This window comes from Diorhabda sublineata, chromosome 11 (genome assembly GCF_026230105.1).
Source record: "Diorhabda sublineata isolate icDioSubl1.1 chromosome 11, icDioSubl1.1, whole genome shotgun sequence".
Taxonomy (NCBI): Eukaryota; Metazoa; Arthropoda; class Insecta; order Coleoptera; family Chrysomelidae; genus Diorhabda; species Diorhabda sublineata.
Genome location: NC_079484.1, coordinates 7,412,531 through 7,432,584, shown reverse-complemented (window position 1 = coordinate 7,432,584; position 20,054 = coordinate 7,412,531). Strand labels below are relative to the sequence as shown.

The window sequence follows — 20,054 nt, the reverse complement described above, 5'->3', positions numbered from 1 at the left end:
TTAAGTTAATTATGATCGACAGTTTGTATATTGAAATTGTTTAATCGCATCTACTATTAGGTTTGTTCTTGATAGCTGCACTAAAGCCTTCTTTGTAGCAGAACCAGCGCTAGTGTAGCTGTTCTTAGTACCAGTACAAGAGAACTAGTTCACCCAGTTCACTATACTGCTTGCACTGGGTCTAGAGTTAGTTCAGCTAGTACAGTGCAATAAGTGTAATTTGGAAAATCAGACGAATGTAAAATAACCTCAAATACAATAATCAACAAATGCTCCATTGCTCTCTGTACTATATCGTTCTTTGTATCCGATCGAACTAATTCTATACATTCATGAACTGGCCTGCACTGGTCCAGTTCATGTGCAGCTACCAAGAACAAACCTCTTATTGTATTTGAAAATAGTTGAGCAGAACTAAACGGCTATGATGCTCGGGAAAAGTCCGTTGGAGCCGAGGAAAAGTAGGGTTAGAAATCTTCAGTTCATAATTAGAATTTGTTATAAAAATTGAAATTAATTGTTTTAACCAATATTTTCCCAAGAACCGAATGCGATCATTACACGATTCCAAAAAAGATCTTTTCACGTATGTTGCATACATTATTTTTCCACTTACTGTAGATGTTGTCCATTCATATTGGGAATTTTTGACGCACTAGTGCTCAAAAAATACTTTACGCATTAGGGTGTGGATAATAACTTATTTATTTAATATTATCACTCCAATATAGCCTTCCATCGATAAGTAAATCTTAAATTTTTCTTATTAAAGATTTTATTATTATTAATTTTTATAGGACCAACTAAATGATTCAGACTAGTTGGTAATATACATTTACAATGACAAAAAACAAGTTTGTTTTTATATGGAATAAAAAATAATAATTAATCAAATCAAATAATTGTCATTTAATACTGAAAAGTTATATGATTGAAATTGAAGTAAAAAATAACAAGCTACACGATAGACTTGCAGTCTTTATGCTGTTAAGGAAGGTAGTAGTCAGTATGACTCGCCTCGATTTCCACTACCAATAAGAGTTTTAACTTGTAGAATTTCCAAAAATTTTGAAGTTATGATAACGATCCAGGTAAAAATTACATTTATGTCCAGTAGAATGACTATGATTTTTGTAAATTCCTCATTGATATGAATTGCTTATGCTTATACTATATTACTAAGCTATAAATAATTCGATTTGTACATGTCGCTATTTATTTGTAATTTTGTTGTTATTTTTATGTAATTTTTGTTCGTATTATTCATACTATTTTTCGTTGTTTTAAAGGCAATAAAATTCCTAATACATTTGACGAACAAACAGTACAAAGACAACTACGGTACACCGGTATGCTCGAAACTGTCCGCATACGACAAGCAGGATTCAATGTTCGATTAACTTACGATGAATTCATTCAACTTTATAGAATACTCCTTCCGAAAGGTTTACTCAGCTCACAAATCGATGTACGGGACTTCTTAGCAACTTTAAATCTCAACAGGGACAATTATCAGTTGGGAAGTACAAAGGTATGATTTTTTTTAAATGAAATTTATCAATATTATCTAACAATTAAATGATATTAACTCACAAATACATTATCATGTATGTGTGTATTTGAAACTATTTATATTAATTACTCCAAAACATTTTTTGCAATTTTATTATGTAATAATTAAAGTTGAATCTTCTTACCAGTAAAGTTTATTAATTCTTTTGATAAAACATATTTTTAAATATCTAAAACACCATTAAATTAAAAGTCTACATCAAGTAGAAATTAATTGAGTAATTATTGTCATTATCATCATTATACTTCAACATTTTAATTCGCTACTCGAGGCGCTGATGTAAAGTGAGTTCTGTCAAATGTCAAATTGAATGTTTTGTGACTTTAATGCATAATCTTTGGGGTTGAAATATTTCTTACAATACGCTTTTATTTTAAAAGGAATTCTCTTGAAGTCGATACTGCTTTAAGATAATTTTTTCTATAAGAAACTTGGCCCTTTTGCAATTTCTTGTTACTATAAATTTATATTTAAAATCTGTAATAACGAATTTTGACAACCATACTTCATGATCTTTATCTCCTGGTGAGCATACAAACTTGGGTGTCTTATTTATGTTTATTTTGTTAGATGTCGATTATAAAATGTATATGTGAAATATCCAGTATTACTAGCGCTGAATTTTTCTTCAATTGAGTGCTTTTTCTCTTAAACTTTTGTATCAATGTAAATGAAATAAAGATTGTTAATAATTCTTTTGACATTGACATTGGAACTCCAGAGTCAGAAAACTTGGAAAGGAAATTACATTGCAATATTACAAATCTACAAACTTAATTAATGTTGAACAAATCTAGTACCTCCGTTTTTTCTCATAATCCTTCTTTTCTTTGCTTCAGTGTTCGTGGTATAGATAGTCGAAAGCTCTAGCGTACATGCCGACTTGTTGTTGTTAGGTTCTATACCTATGATAAGTAGCAGGCATTTTAGAAGAAGAGTTGAGATTTATTAACGTAGATTGTTTGGAGAATTTTTTACAGCCACTCTATACCTATACCTAGAAGATATTTTGTACAAGACTCTACATCTCATTGTTCTGCTTCCAAAATACGTAAACTCCTTTCAAAGGAGGCTATTTTTTGAGACTATTGTTTTAGCGAAGATGTTCTGCTGTTTCCATGGTTTGCTCGCAGCTTCTGCAGCTGACGTCCTCTGTCATTCGCATCACCTCATTTATTATTTTACATAACCTGTCAAAAGACCGACCACTAGTTGGATGTCGTTTCTGGTCAGCACGCTAAGCTCTTCAGATTTCTTAGCTGACACGATTATAAATCTTTTGAATTGTCTGGGCATGAAGGGTTTCTCCAATGAGACTTCATCCGATTCTTTAGCAATTCGTTTAATTCGTTATTGATGTAGCATCTCATGAGGCCACAGTGGGGCTCTGGTCCTTGGTATGGAGTCGTTGCCCCCTTTTTTGCAACGCTACCTGCTTCCTCATTGCCTGGTTTACCCTAATAACCTGGTAGCCACATTAGGGTAACTGTATTTTTTAATTAGTGCTTTTAGAGTTTATTTGCACTTCCACACTTGTTTGGACGTGTACTCAATAGTTTTTAAGACTTTCGACACTTGGCTACCTGAGAGAATGTGAATATGTTTCTTAGAGAGGTTTCTATCCAAACATTCCTGAACAAATTTGTTTATTGCTAGCAACTCTACTACTCTGATTGATGTTCCTAGTGGTTTAGAGAGTGTATTTGGTCCAGAAATGCCCAATCCAGCTCCATACGCTAGCTTCAAAACACAGAGATACATTTCGAGTCTGCAGAAGATTTTCATTGACCCATGATTAGCCGATCGTTGATTACCACTTCGAATGGGATATCTTTGTTCATCATTTAATGTATTTGATCCACTGGTTTGTTACTGCTTTCTAGCTTTATAAGTTCTAGAATTCTTTGGTAACCTGTTTCCGGGCTTCAATTTTACTGTCTGGATTTTGCTAAATGCATTTTTCTTTCTAATATAAAATGGGATCAATACAAGTGTTTGAAATAATAACGGGATCGATTTTGAGACATACTATCTTCTAAATAGATAGTTTTTTCAAAATTTCCTCGAAATATGAATTAAAAAATTCATATATGTATTATGTATTATATACTTATCCAAAGTGGCTATAGAGTTATTAAATGAAAATTTGATACTTCTTATGACTTTCTCTGTAATAGTTCCAAAATTTCATAAGTTTGAAAAATAATTTATTGGAAAATTTTGATAATTCCCAAATTTAATTGTAGAAACAAATTTTGAAACCGGATTTAATAATTTCTACTACTTCTAAGAACATAATTGACTTTCTAGTAGAAAATGGGGCCGATACAAGTGTTAGAAATAATAATGGGATCGATTTTGGGACTGTGAATGTGAAAAACAAACTGTGGGAATTACTGTTTGCTAGACAAGATAAATTAAAATATAAATGTATACACCAAGGACTTGTAGTTATAATATTGGACAGTTCTGTTCAAAATGGGACGTCTGGTCACGTTAGGAATAGGAGTTCTATATATCCATATTCTCGCTTTCACTTTCCTTCATGTAGCCTCTTGGAGAGTCTGGACATTAGATGTATTTCTATAGATGTACATTATAATAAATCTTCGTTATTTGGATTCATATTTTTCGGTAAAAAATTCATATTAATTAGCCAATTCCTCAATTTAAAACCATCCAAATTATTGCAAGTGTCACTACACTCTTTAACAGAAATAAAATGTTTTCTTTTGGCCAATTGGTAGCAACTGATCTTTTTGTCCGAGAAGTGATCCAAAATTGATTAAACGCCTATTGATGATATTATGCCTCCTTAAAAGAAGATCGTAGTTTGCTCCTAGATTATTTCCATCTATATTTTTTTTATACCATTTCAGGTGTTTATGAGAGAAACTGAGAAATATAAATTGGATTGTAAACTTCACCAACAAATTATGTCAAGCATTGTAACTTTGCAGAGGTGGTTTAGAGCATGTTTAGAAAGAAGAAGATTTTTAAGAATTAGAACTGCTGTGATAACTCTTCAGTCGTACTGCAGGTAAGATATTTATTATAGATTTCATCAATCAATTTGAGCATTGAAATCTCTACGAATTTAGCACGTCTCGTATAAGTACTAGCGGGATTGTAGCAGCATCATCCCAATTTTCCATATCGAGTTGATTAAAATGTTGTAATTATCTTTTCAAATTTACCCAATAACTAACTAAATATACACCAGTATGTCTTCAAGTATTATAGTATTAGTTCAAATATGTAGTTCTGCATTATCCACTTATTTTTTTTAGGATGTACATTGTTCAGAAATACATAAGGAGACTGCAAGCCGTACTGAAGATACAAAAGTATTGGAGAGGATACAAGTGTAGAAGTTGGTTACACAAATTAAAAACATCTCTAATAGTCGTTCAAGCTCATTGCAGGGGTTTCAGAGTGAGGAAAATGATAATGGAAATGAAAATGAAGGGAGAAATGGCCCCAAAGAAACCTCCAGTAGGTCCTATTAACATAGTATATAGGATGCAATACCAAAACATTTATATTTATAATATATTGAAATTATTCTAAGGAAATGAGATTTTAGCATATAAAAATTCGATAATAAACAAAAAATTTATTTCCAAGTTCATTTAGATATAAAAAAATTAGTTATGAATATTTATTTAAAGTTATCCATATTCATATACAGCATAATATGCTCATTTCAGATTGTTAGTGCACTTCCAACCCACTTACAGGTGAAACATGGAAGTTCAGACGAGGCATTCGTTAGTAAAGATTCTAGTCTAGAAGAAGTGCGTCCGGAACAAACCGATAAAAAATTCTTGGATTCCGATGAGTAAGTACCAATATATAAACAATGCATTTCGTGTACTGGCGTTATTTTCATGAACTTTTGAAAAGAAGAAAGTTTTCATTATATCGTCATCGGATTCATTAGGAAATGAATAATTCATCGAAATCACTAACAGCACAACTTAAATTTTAGTTCTAATTGACAAAACACTATTCTGATAAAGAAAAACAGATTTTAGTAATCTCTTCTACATAATTCATAAAAAGAATATTTTGAAATGTTCCATTATGATTTTGAAAATGTTCACTTGATTATTGTTTATTCGTGTTTTGTGCCAGTTGCTCTTTGAACGCTCAGTGAAAAATTTTTGAAGAACACAGGAAAGTCTTACCAGACACTTGAAGGACACAAAATTCCCGCTAAAAAACTAAGAGCTCAACTGATTGTCGATTGAAATGTACAGAAAAAATTAATTAGTAAAGAAGGTTAAACATTTTCAATGATTCTGGGATAATGGCGATCTCGGAAGGTAGCGCTGCTAGGCTTCTATTTGTATCGGAATTGTAAAGCCAAAACATTTACTACACAAAGAAGATAGTAAGCGATCCCCGAATGTGTCATATAAGTTAACAATAATTTTAGAGGAAATTTGAGTATTCAAACGATTCTTTAAGGCAACTTTGAATGTTATAGGACATTCTTTTTTATCTGCAGTGAATAAAAAGAAAGAATTTGGCGTAATACCTGAAGATCGCATAGAACGTCATGGTAATACTGGCACGCATGTTTAACACAGGCTTGTTAAATTTTTTCTTTAATATATATATATATATATATATATATATATATATATATATATATATATATATATATATATATATTTTATAAAAAATCATCATATATCATATTTTGATATAGACCAAATTAGGTCAAAACATCAAGATTTTATCTAATTTAAAAAATAATTCCAATTTAATAAAACCTAAAATCAAGATAAATCATCACAAACTATTTTGTTTTGTTAATATCAACATGTATTAAATATAGTAATTGCGAAATTTTCATATTTATTTTTTTTTACCTTAGAAGCAGTGGTGTGCCAGAAGATGACATTGACACATCTACTCACCCGAAAATAAGCTTAAGGTCAACGGTATCATTACCAAGCGTATCAACTACTGTACCTGCTGGCTATTATCATCATCATTATGTCAATAACTCCGGAAATTATAGGTAAACGCTTCTTTTTTAGAAGTAATTTATCAATTAAAGGTGGTCTTCATACAGGACCAACAATATGTATTTATTAAAATCGTGAATTTTCCTTCAAATAAAATAATATTCCTGAAAATTGTGAGAGGAATTGGTCTGGTAGAAATTAGACTGTGTTTATAAACTATAATAAGAGATGTATCTGTGATAATTAATCATTATATCTGCAATTGAATATTAGAAGTGAACCTCATTAAAGTTGGGATAAAATTGCAAGAAATACTTAGGAAAACAACTTAATAGAAATGTTTAAAGTTAATAATCAATACAAGCTGTGCTTTGGTTATTAAAATCATTGTTTCAGCGTATCCTTTTGATCAAACAATAATTTACTTTAGTAAACACTCCAATCTGGACGAAGCTTGAATCGATTATATAATACATAGTAGTAGTGGTATTTTTAATAATGTTTGTTCATATAGGTTTGAGGAACTAAAACCAGAAAAGATTACCCTAGACGCGATACGAAAGAAATCTTCAAAATCTCATCAAACAATTGATTACTCTGATTTAGAATATACTCCTCAACGGAAGGGAAGTGGGGATTCTCTAGGATCTCAACGAAGTTTGGAATCTCAACAGAGCTCTGACTCTCATTCCAGCGTCACGGTAAGTTTTTTTATTGTAATTTAACAGTTATTAAAACTAGTGTTTTGAAGTACACAATTGGAGAAACTAAAATCTGAATAACTATAACAAACTCATTTTGGAAATAAAATGATATACCATAACTTGACATACACTATTGATAGCTAAAGCTAAAACTTGAGTACAGTAGAAACGGTGGACATCTTCCATCACGTGACTAATACATCAGCAACAATAATTATATGAATCAAATCAAAATTTCTGGCAACTCAATAGAAAGAGGTTGATGATGAACAATCATTTATAAATTCTTATCCACTGAGCCCATTTTCAACTTTAATTTCTTTTAAATCGTGATAATGGCATTCGACATTCAAATGTTGGAATGGAATGTTTTATTTCATTTGGATTTTATTGAATCAATATTTGTTTCCTTTGACTGTGTAAGAACATAATTTGTTTTAGGTCCGAGAGTTGCACAAACAGGAACCGCCGACATTAGATAAACAGTGGTCATCGTCAAGTACTACTAGTGATCCATTTTCAGAAGGAGGAGCATCTCAATCAGCGCCTCCAATACTTAGAGACCGATCTATGTGGGACAGAGAGCCAGTAACTCGGGAATATTATCCTAAACAGCCTTTAAGTAGAACCGAAGCTGTCAATAATTGGGTATCGCCTGTGATTAGGAAAGACGTGAGGTAAATGACTGTAATTATTGGTACTTTCACATGATTATGTAGATACAATTTTCTTTTATTAAATAATTTGAGAATGTAACTCTAGGGGTAGAAGAATTTTGGAACTCTTAGACCGCTTTGAAATTACAGGGTGGTCAGATAAGAATGCGAAGCTCTATATCTTAGAAACTATTTGCCTTAGAAAAATAAAATTGTATAACTGAAGCTAACAGAAGACTGTTACAATATTGTCATTGGATGTTGGGGCTTGATAAGGGCAAATTTTTACCCAAAAATTAACAAAACTCAAAAATATCATTAAATTTATTTTCGTTGTTCTTCATTTTAGATACAGTGAAAATAAACCTTTGCGAAGTTATCAACCAGTGCGTCGACCCCGTGAAAAATTCCTTCCCGATGATCGACCAGACGTTTATCCATATGACCAAACACCTAACAAATTAGAACAGATCCTAGGACGACCTGAAGCGCCAATTAGGAATACCAGAAAATCAAAAAGGGGTCACGTAAAAAGTCTGGGAGAAGAAGTAACTGACAGCGGTAGTTTAGATAAAAGTGTATTTTTGGGTACTATCGACGAATCGAAAGCGCATCCAGAGTTTATCATACAAGAAAGGTAGGGAAGTTTCTATAATTATATTAATCTATTTCACTGACATGTCCCTTTCCATTGTCACTCATAAAAATTTATTATGATTAGGATTATGCCAAGAAAGTGTTGAATTTTTTAGTAATTTATTTCTATTAGGAATTCATCGGATGCTGGTAATAAACAAACTTTAACGCCGAAACGTCAACGACAGAACCTACCTCAACTCGATCTCAGACGAAGAAACAGCGATCCTGCTACTAAAGCAGTAATTTCTGATAATCCCGCAGGTTTGGATGCCAGTCCTTCAATAAAAACTAACGATTACAAATATGACGTAAACGCTCTATCTATAGCAGGCCATACTTTCAGAAAAATTCCTAGAATATCAAAGGATGATCTGTGTATGTCTTGTAATGCCGCAATCGATGCTTTCTATGCTCCCGGCTATAAATGTACCAACTGTAAAAAACAATTTCACACAAAATGTATACAAAACAAGGTTAGTAAGCAGAGATTTTATGCAATAATAACTTCCAATCGCAAAATATTATCTTTCCATTAAAATTTTTAGTTTCCACTACTTTTTACATCCATTATTAATTCAAATTTAATAATTAGGTAAATGGTTAGTTTTCTATATTAACTGGTGATAGAAATTATATTCTTACAGTATGTTACTTTTTTTTAGGTTTTCGAAATGCCTTGTGAGCAACAACGACCGAATGCTGAGATTCGTTCTGGTCGCCGAAAACATCGAAAACACTCTCGTACACCTTACGACCTTAGAAAACCTGACGAGAGTAAGTTCAGTCTTACTGGTACTTCGGAATTTACGGATAGAACAGATCAAATCATAACTGGCGCTGAAGAACTTACTCTCATGCAACAATTCATTACAGACAAAATAATGAAAATGGAATCGGTTGGTGGAAAGAATAGCGACGTTGATAAATTGTTCAAACAGGCTTTGCGGGATTTCAAAGATAATTTGGTGCAGATATACAGTAACGCATCCAAACATAATAATCTGGAATCGTGCAATATTAAATATAAGGATCTCATATTGGTGTTTAATCAGGTAAGTTCGCAATATATAAGGTGTATTGCAACGAGGTGAATCGACATTGAATATATCCTAATTGAATTTTGTTACAAAGACACTCAGAATTGGTAAACAGCACCTAGTTAACAAGAAACAAAGTAAATTTGTTGTAGGTAATAAAGATATCGAAATTACAATCTTTGCAGACTTTAAAGTGTAACCAGACAGTTCCTTAGTAGATGCAGATATTTTGGAATACCTATCAGGAATACAGTTATTCAGAGAATCTTAATAATCCTAAGAAAAAAACATGGGTGGAAATCATAATCAACTGAAAGTATATTAATTGAAACGAGATCCTTATAATACACCCACAATAAATTTTCAGGAGGAATATTATTTCAATATATATGTCAACTAAACTTTGAAAGTTATACCCTTTATATTTGAAAAATTCCCGCTCATAAATATTCTAGTTTTCCAATTTTACAACAAAATATCTATATAGAAACTATATAAAATTGCCCTATCATTCATTTAATATTAACCGACTAACGACGGAAAACGCTCCCTCTCAAAAAAAAAACTAAAACATTCGTCACTAGAGGGACTTTGCTAAACTACCTGGTGACTCTCCTCTAGGTCGCCAAATTTATAGCAACGTTTGTTGTTGGTTTATTTCTTTGTTATTCGGGTCTGCATTGTTTAGACAAATACCAAACTATTGCTAATTTTTAGTTTCATGTGAAAGTGTTTTATTAGTAAAATAAATGATTTTAAATTATTTCTTTTATTTCAATGAATCTTGTATAGGTCCCTGTTTATTACATTATGAATCGACTGACATCTAGGTTAAATTTTATATTTGATTATACTGTATTATTATACATAATTTGAAATATCCTTATCTTTTACATTAATTTAGCTTCCTATTTGTCTATCTTGAAAAAAACTTTTTTTTCTCTCTAACAGTTGTATGTAATTATTAATATTTTTAAGGCAATGGAAACAGTGTGCCAGCGGGAACAAAAATCAAACGACGCCAAAGATTTTCCTGTAACAATGGGTGTCAACGCTTTCCGAGGATTCATGGATGAATTCATGTCTTCCAGAGCGGAAGAGAAACCATCAAAATCTAAGCGAAAAAAAGAAAAGAAACGTAAACTCGAAATGCATAAACACAATGGTCACGCTTTCCTTTTAACTATCATCAACATACCTACTGCTTGCGAAATATGCAGTTCATTCTTTATGTGGCCAATAGAGCGCGGATTAGTATGTCAAAGTTGCAAGATGACGTGTCACAAAAAGTGTTATCTTAACGCGAACCAATGTTTGAAAGAAGCCGGTCTGCAGGGTGAGACCAAAAGAGTGTTTGGTGTGCCTTTAGTTACATTAGTTACAGAGGACAATAAGATACCGTTAGTTATAGAAAAATTGTTGAGTACTATCGAATTACATGGTCTCTATGCTGAAGGAATTTATAGGAAATCTGGAGTTAGCTCAAAAATTAAAGAATTGAAGAATAAAATGGATGAAAATCCAGATGAAGTAGAATTCGAGAAATATCAGGTAATTTAACGCAGCTTAGTGCATAAAATAGTTTTACGGCCATAGAAATAATTCTTATAGAACAGAATCCAAGTTGTTAAATTTGAAGAGAAAACACAAATTAAAAAAAACTCAATTTATAGAACTGATAATGCGTTAAAAAATGAAATTACTTTTTTATGTACATTTCTTTTATTGAAAAATATTGGAGATATACAGGGTCTTCAGATATTCTGCTTAATGCAAACTGATGTCATTTCAGTGACTCATCAGTTTATTTGGTATGTTCAGATGATTCACAATCCCCTGCAAATAGTTTCTTTTAAGTTTGTGACCCTTTTTGTGTAATAAAAGGGAGTAATAAGAAGTGAATTGAAAACCTCGAGTCTCCCTGATTAATACAGGTTAGTTTCGAAAGGTAACTGGGGATTATTAGGTCATATTTTTTCAATTTCTAATTATTCTGGGAAATTATTTTAAAAATTGTTTCCTCGCACTAAAAGAGGCAGTTGTAATAGTTTGTTAAGTATCACTATCTGTGATTGAATTAAATTAAAAAGTTCTTTAATCTTATCATAAGTATTCGTAAGATCTATTCGACAGACGTGGCTCACGACCACCGAGTTCACTTGCAGGGGCCAAGACCGTCAATCTATCAGGACCCTTTCTTTTTAAGAATTACAAACCTCTGGAATCAGCTACCAAGGCAGTCTTTCACAAACACAACTTACAAAAGTTAAAGTCCAATATTCACAGGATCTCTACTCTGGAGACACCTATTGAGCTACTCAAGAGTGTGTGTGCGCTTGCTTTTTACCTTCTGTATACTAACACTACTCTGTATTCATATGAGATGGTGAAGTTGAAGAAATTAATCATTCCTAATATTTAAATTTATTTTAAAAAAAATTGTACATAAAGCAGTGTCATTATGTTTGAACATACTCTCAGCTCTAGAAATTGATGTATACAATTTCGAACCACTTTGTACGTCTAAAAGATTCTCTTTATTTATCTGAGCAAAATGTCTCCAATAACATTGTATATTGTCTTCATATTTAGAATAAATACACAACATTCTTCTGAGGATGAAAATTAGGTGTTTTTGGGTAGTAACGACTTCAATTCCCTTGTACTTCACATGAGCAACTTAAATTGTCTAATCGCACCAATTAATTGATATTTAACTATAATTTTTCTTCTATATGCTAGATTCAAACTGTTTAAGATATATACACTACCGGTAATTCGAAAAATTATTTTTTTTTCGTATAAAAAATCATTAAAAATCGGTCGTAAAACATAAAGTTTTTAATTTATTAATAAAATTCTACGTATTTCCTTATAAAATGATGTTATAAAGCTTCTGTCAAAGTTTTAAATCAATCGGATAGAAATTTGCTGAATAATTGTGGTGTTAGTGTTAAAAAAAGTTTGGAAACAGGACAAGCGTTATGCAACGGTCAAACTGACGCTACACAAACACAAAGACAGTTCATAATATCACTAGTACCACCCATCCGTAGCCGTGTGTACTATTTACTTGTAGAAATGGTCGCTAAGGGATATCTGAGGCGGGTAAGCATTTCGGAGCGTAAGGCGCGCCATTTTCGCCCGACCACCTGCATCTGATGCTCATAACTCAGAGAATTTTTTTTAATCACTTTTATTATAATTCCCTACTATTTTAGCTAAAAAAAGATATTGACTTTTTGAAATATTTACAGTGGTGTTATCCCTTAACAAACATTAACTATTATTTGATAATAATATTGCCCATGTTTCAATTTCAAGGTTCACGTATTGGCATCGGTACTAAAAAGTTTCCTACGTGAAATGGCCGAACCGCTCTTAACATTCGAATGCTACGAAAATTTTATCACTGCCGCTAATCTGGAAGTTGAAATCGATCGTGTGACAACTCTCTACGATATTCTTAAAAAACTTCCCCCTCCGAATTACGACCTAATGGAGAGATTGATGTTTCATTTGGCTAGAGTTGCTCTACACGAAGAGACAAATCGTATGAGTGCGGCATCGTTAGCAATAGTTTTCGCTCCTTGTGTTTTAAGGACTAATAAAGTGGTACCTGCTCAAGAGAGTCTTATAGATATTAGCAGTCAAACACAATGTATTGAAACTATCATCAGGTAATTTATTTGCTGACATGTAATAAGAATATGGATTTAAATCTTATTTTCATTTTAGAGTGCAACTAAAGAAAATTAGAAGTACATTAGATGATATAGATACTCTTGATACGGCATGCCAGGCCGCTACAAATCGTCTCTCTAGTCTTAGAAGTTCTAAGGTATTTACCCCTGATGAACTAATTCCTCCTAATCAACCATCTCAACAACCAACTGACGAAGAAGAACATCTCTTAGAAGATCATATACAGGAAATTCAAAAGGAAAAAGTAAGTTTAAAAACTTGAATGAAAACGGCAAAAATCCGGTATCAGAAACATTTTTAAAGATATTTTTTATTAAAAAAGTGAAGGTTTCATAAAAGTTCATTTTCTCATTTATAAAAAAAATTATGAATAGTACCTATTCATACTATAGAATATTTTTCTTTTACGATTCTAATTACTTCCCTAAACTTTTTTTAATATTTAATTTAATAATAAACAGACACAACTAACATAGTATTATCCAGTGTTTTGCTTCTTCTTAAGTATGATCTGTGGTGAGAAAGATACTCAGATGTACATAAAAAGAAAGAAACGCGAGTGAAAGACCAATTAGTGCGGGTATCTGATAGCTCTCCACTATCAGCAGTATAAGATATATTGGGTGCTTAAAAGGTTAGGCCTCAATAGAAATACTAAAATAAGAAAATGGTCAAAGATCAAGACCAAGAAACAAGTGAACAACAGCCAAAGAAAAAAACCTACAAAAATAACACCTCAGCCCTCCATAGCATCTAGTGCCGATATAGTTTGAACTAATGTTTTTATCGTTTTAAAAAGTTATATATTGACACCTATAATTTGTTTTTTAGGAACATTTGACGTCAACTTTGCCAACCCTTACTCACGCTACCTCCGATGATGACATGTTATCAACAGACGGCGATGGTAGTTTAGATGACCTCACCTGTTTAGCCGATAAACGTCATAATCAACGGCCGATCGTACGTTCAATCAGTACCGGCCCTATACCGAAATTACGTCGGCAACTCTCAACAGAGACGAAATGTTCTGAAGACTGTCCTGACGATCCTATTATGGTGTAAAAATTGTTATCCTAGTGTTCTTTTCTTTATCTCCTTTTGTACATAATACATTACTAATCGAGACTATTGATTTTTTTTAATTGATGCAGCTGAAGAATTATGAAAAATTTTGGTCTGGATCATTTACACATGTAACAGGGCAAGTTTCGTATGGAATTGCCATATTGACAACAATATTTTTAATTACATTGTGTGTTGTCGTTGAGGATAAATATTGTGAAAATATGAGATAATTTTATATCCACCACTTTTGAGAATAGCTACTCATCTTCCTATCGGGAATATAGAAATGATTTTTGCATTTATAATCTGTACTAATAGACTGTTAACTTTTATTATAACTTTATTTATTTTTCTTATTACACCTACTCAAAAATATTATATTTTGTGTTCTATAACAAGGAATATTTTGTTAATAAGTGGTAATTTCTGAAATTGCTGTTGGTTAGGTTGCTCCGCAATTACACTGTCTGATCCTTCGAGTCATAAGCGACCTTTGAAAAGCTCGAAGTATGTATAATATATTATCAAATTTTTATTCTAATCCTAAATCTGCGACAATTGTGTCTTCCCAAGATTTCTTTAGGCGTTCTCTTTCTTCTCTTTTCCATTTGTCTAGCTTGCCAAATCCTTTTTGCCGGTCTATTGCTCTCTATTCTATAATGGTGTCCAAACCATCTAATTTGTTATTTTTCATAGGTTCTACCTTCAAGGCTTCTATCAATTCCTCTCTTATTCGACATTTTCTGGTGATACATGTGTCTCTGCGTAAGTACTTCATTCCTGCTGCTTCAATTTTGCTTTTAGCGAGTTATTTCTTTTCTTCCTAGAAAATTTCCGTTCAACGCATAATAAAGTTTGATTATCACGCTGATTTTTTCATTTACCTGAATGTCCATGCTTAAATATTTGGAACTCTTCACTTTTTACAACAGTATTTCATCTATTTCGATTTTGAGGTCTTCTTGTTTCCCCAGTACCATTATTTTTGTGTTCATAATATTGAAATTCCTGTTTCTCAATTTTAATGCCTCTTTTTAATGTTAATAATTTATATTTCAATTCCTTTTCATTTTTAGCAAACAATACAATATTTTCGACAAAAACTTATTTAGAGATTCAAACTAATTCCATATTTCTGTTGATACATCATCTGTTATTATTATTATGAAAACGCGCCAGATTCAGTACTCCCTCTTTCTTAATCCTTTTTCAGGCATGAAATTCTCGAATTGGTCCTTATTTCTCCTCGCTTGGTTCCATGTTGTTACATACATACTTTTAATATTGTTTCTCAAATTGACTCCCAATTCCTCTTTGTTTTAAACTACTCCATATTTGATTTCTTGGGACTTTGTCAAATGCTTTTTGGATGTCTATAAACCGAGGTATACTTTTTGATTTGTTTTCAATTTTTTCTATGTTATCTGTCTCTTTTTCTTTTCCTAAAACCCCTTTACGATTCTTCTACGGTTGTCTATGATATTTCCTTAGTATTTTCTCTATGATATTCTCTTGAGCTTTTAGTACCGTAGCAGTAGCAATGTTAAGCCTCGATGTACTACATGTAATTGTGAGAGTCAGTGTAGCGATAAGAAATAGTCTGTTATGTATAAATAATTTGTAGATCCTGACCAAACCATTTTTTCATATTTTATCGGTGTCCCATATAAAATATTAAAAAAAATGGTAGTTTACAACATGTATTACATATTTATATTGACATGTAACAACAGTTGGAAACTTTTTTTTGAATACGCATCCTTCAACAGTAGGCAATCAATTGTGATCCAATAGACTGCACTATTTGTATTTGCAAACATAAAACATTCAGACAATTTAGAAAGTGTTTTGATAATTCAAAATCTAATTCAAGGCGTTATCAAATCAATTTTAACCATCAAGATGTCTCTTAATTTTATATTATTTGAAGAAAAATAGTTATTTCGATAGATCCCACCAAATCCCACCGGATTGTTCTGACTATCTTGACTAAAAGATGAAAATCCAATTTTTTGGAATCTATTTATTGTAACATCAATTAAAGGAATGTATAAATTACTTCTTCCTTATATATTTTGCACCACCGACACACATGAGGTGGGTGACACATAATTCTGTCGACAATCCAAGAATTAATTACATTTAAATCCTTCACCTTCAAGTTTTCCAAAATTAATCATAGTAAAATTATTATCTTTGGATGGGATAATTTTAGTGTTGCCTGAAAAAAGTACTTTAATTTGAAATTAGATTTTTGATATTAAGGATCGATTGTAAATTGTTGGTTATGTCCTAAATTCCAAAAATAATGATATAACAACAGATTGATTCTTATTCTTGATTACAGTATCTATAGAAATGAGTTAGGTGCGTTTAGTGTAGCATGAGGTCTTTTAAACGACAGTGTTTGTGGGTTTATAATAAGAAAGATTTTCTGAATATTTGGCCATACCTGGGCCTCATTGAAGAAATAATGTTTTTTTCCCAATAATACTACTTTATATTTTTATGGTACAATTATTGATGACCTTATTCGACATTTGACAGCACAAAACTGTTAACCCTTGTTGTAGCTTACCAAAACACTTTCTAAATGTCTTGTTTAAATAATCAATCTATCTTTTTGTGCCAACTAGGCGGATAAATAAATATATATAACTATTTTTATTATTGTTATTGTTGAACTTTATAAGATTAGAGTATGATTGTTTTTTCGTGAGTATATGTCGACATACAGGATGTTCTAACTATAAAAATTATATTTTTATTGTTTGAGTCGTTCTGTAGATTGAAGAAGTGTATGAAAAATTTGTTAGTTGCAATACTCATTCGTTTATTCAACAATATAAAATTAAAGCAATATTTGATGGTAATAACTATACTGAGTGTTTTAGACAAAAATTATGGAAATAACACTCAGCATGTTTTACAGAATTTCCTATTAATAATGTATATTGTTCAATATTAAGGGAACCGCGGGGGGTTAAATTATTTATTTATTATACTATTTATATTGTTTAAAGCAGTGAAATTTTCATCTTGTTAAAATTGCATTTATTTTATTTTAACACCCCTTGTCGCTTTAAGAACTTCCCCACGAGACAAAAACCCTGTTCAGTTTCAAATTGAAATATTCTTCGTGAGATTATTGTAAATTGTTACAATTATTTATAAAATGTCTATTTTTTGCTTCTAAAAGAAGGAGTCTTTAGTCACTTTTTATAATAAACATTGCAATCGGATGTAGTAGTTAAATACACCCAAAACGCGAAAGTTTTAACCAAATTTAATTTGCAACATACACACAGCGACCTATTTAAAAAGCAAGTTTACTATAGAAAGAAAACTTGAATTGATAGAAAGCATTTTTCATGCTAGAAAAACCTAAGCACACTACATTCATATATATTCATTCATATGTTTTGATAAAAATATTTCAAAACGTCTTAAAAACAATATTTTTGTAATGGTAATATGTGTGACAACCTTAGCTAGTAAATAAATTTTCATATCGACAACAAAACAGTGCAGATGGAATATATTATCAAATTAATCCAAACAAACTGCTTCTTTTCGAATGAATTTCAAAAAATTAGGTTATAATTAGCTCAAAAAGACCGAAAAAACATTTTAATGCATTCAAATATCTTTTTGCATAAACATCGTTTTGATGTAAGTAATATGAAACTAAATTATATCCTATATAGTAGCTAAAGATGTCAGTTCACTAAAACAGAGTAACATCTTCGATACCTTAGCCCATAATATGATTTATTCTTGTAGGGTAAGTTAGAATGATCATATTAAACTCTACATTGTAGCAGAATTTCAAGTAATATCTATTATTTCGTTAATTACTTTACAGTTTTTTGTGTTTTATTCCAATTTCTAGTGGCTTGTCAAACAATATTGCCACATTTGTAATAATACAAAATTGCTGAAGGAAAAGACAAACTACATTCAAAAGCTACTCTTGACAGATAAAACTTCAAGAGAATTGTAAAATATGATTGCTTGATGCAGCATCTTAAGAAGTATTCCTTGAAAGGCAAAGAATTACACTCGTTGCAGAATGTCTGCAAAGTGCTACTGAAACCCGCACTGAATGCTTACAAAAAGATGATATGACCTAATAATCAACCGAGTTTGAAGATTTTATCACAAATATTATTACGTGTAAACGTTTATCTTGGTTTGTTGTTCAAAATTCTATTAAATTTTGAGATTCAAAACGGAAAATTCACGTACCTAACTAGTAATAAGGTTTATTTATACTTTGTGCTTAGAAATATGTCACATTTTTGTCAAAGAATCTATGTTTACTTGCAAGTAACGTCGTCAAATAGCCAAGAATCAAAATTTATTTAATTTATAAGAAACATAATTGAGTTTAAAAAAAGGGAAATATGATTTTTTATGTTATTACCTGATTACAATTTGTGAAATAGCCTGTTTACAACTAATTTGAAGTTTAGTTTGAATTATTAATTTAAAGTCTTGTTTAAAATGAGTCGCTCTGTATATATTGTGCAAATGTCATTTTGGATTTATTTGTACAGTTAGTTTTTTTTTGTAAATAATCGCATTTGTGTTACTTCTACTTTTGATACTTTTTCATAAAGTGTGCATTTTGTTATTAAAATGCAGTATATTTAGTCATTTTTTTTTACAGATCAACTTTGAAGTTAGTTAATCTTGCTTTATTATAAGTTTTGTTTCAATAATGTTTAATTTACTAACATTTTTATTCCGTAAGTTGCGTATTTTTTCTACATTGTAATTTTTATGCTAAGTATAAATGCCATTCCAAATTTTTGTCTTGAAGAGCTCAAATGACTGCATTCCTAAGTACCAGATGTTCCATTATATTTATTTTAAGTCTTATCACAAAATTATCTAAGTAATCAACTTTGTTAAATTAATGGCTTGAATAAAATATGTCTAAAGTCATCGAAGACAAATAAGTCAAGTGAGAAGTGAAATACAATGAAACATTTCGTATTTCTAGAGGGTGTTCAAAATGTCCAAAGCAAGAATCTATAGGTTAATTACCAAGATTAGTTTTTCGGATATTTATTTTGTGACTCTGCAAAAAACTAGTATGTCTGAATGAAAATTAGGACATTTTTTAGTCTCTCTAATAAATTAATTTTTTTTACTGATAACCATTATGGGGCATTTCAGTGACTGAGTTTTTTTTCTTATTGTAAATGTTTGTTAAGAAAACGTTTATATCTAAATTAATAATTATACCAAATGTTAACAATAATGACAGAATTGTTTATATCAATATACAAACATGATACATAATTTGTAAATAAAAAAATATTAAGATCAATTAGTCTTTTTCTTTACCAGATTACATTTCGGCAGAGGAAAATAGCTGTGTATATAAGGTCAAGGGATCAAAATTCTTTATTCAGAAGATATTTGAAATTACTTGAAGTTCCTCTATAATTTAGTTTGTTTACATTGCTCCAAGTTGTCTTTTCATCTGAACAATATTAGGTGATGCTTTAGAACCAAGTATATCCTGCATTAAAAATGAAACTGTAGATGCGTAATTGTCTTTAAAGATATAACATTTTATCCTGAGAAGTAATTTCTGAGCAAAATGTTGACAAACCCCATTACTATCCTATTTGTTCTGGTGGGGTCCCAGTTTCCAAAATTATTAACTAGAAGACTTGAAG

The 20,054-nt window shown here is 31.1% G+C and overlaps 1 protein-coding gene across 3 annotated transcripts in view; it reads left to right on the top strand.

Annotated features, from left to right (window-relative positions):
* The window catches only part of LOC130450533 (unconventional myosin-IXa-like), a 73,711-nt gene extending 54,012 nt beyond the window's left edge, over positions 1 to 19,699 (top strand). For 2 of the 3 annotated variants that reach the window (XM_056788996.1, XM_056788995.1), the window contains 14 exons: positions 1,290 to 1,531; positions 4,453 to 4,613; positions 4,864 to 5,068; positions 5,284 to 5,414; positions 6,459 to 6,605; positions 7,067 to 7,253; positions 7,698 to 7,933; positions 8,262 to 8,549; positions 8,682 to 9,024; positions 9,214 to 9,603; positions 10,567 to 11,139; positions 12,913 to 13,268; positions 13,327 to 13,537; positions 14,125 to 19,693. In XM_056788996.1, coding sequence (XP_056644974.1) covers positions 1,290 to 1,531; positions 4,453 to 4,613; positions 4,864 to 5,068; positions 5,284 to 5,414; positions 6,459 to 6,605; positions 7,067 to 7,253; positions 7,698 to 7,933; positions 8,262 to 8,549; positions 8,682 to 9,024; positions 9,214 to 9,603; positions 10,567 to 11,139; positions 12,913 to 13,268; positions 13,327 to 13,537; positions 14,125 to 14,358 — 3,704 coding nt within the window. In that variant the 3' untranslated portion in view covers positions 14,359 to 19,693. Of the gene's footprint in view, positions 1 to 1,289; positions 1,532 to 4,452; positions 4,614 to 4,863; positions 5,069 to 5,283; positions 5,415 to 6,458; positions 6,606 to 7,066; positions 7,254 to 7,697; positions 7,934 to 8,261; positions 8,550 to 8,681; positions 9,025 to 9,213; positions 9,604 to 10,566; positions 11,140 to 12,912; positions 13,269 to 13,326; positions 13,538 to 14,124 lie in introns of all 3 variants that reach the window. The other variant, XM_056788993.1, reaches the window with a different exon arrangement.
* Positions 19,700 to 20,054: the final 355 nt, after the last annotated feature.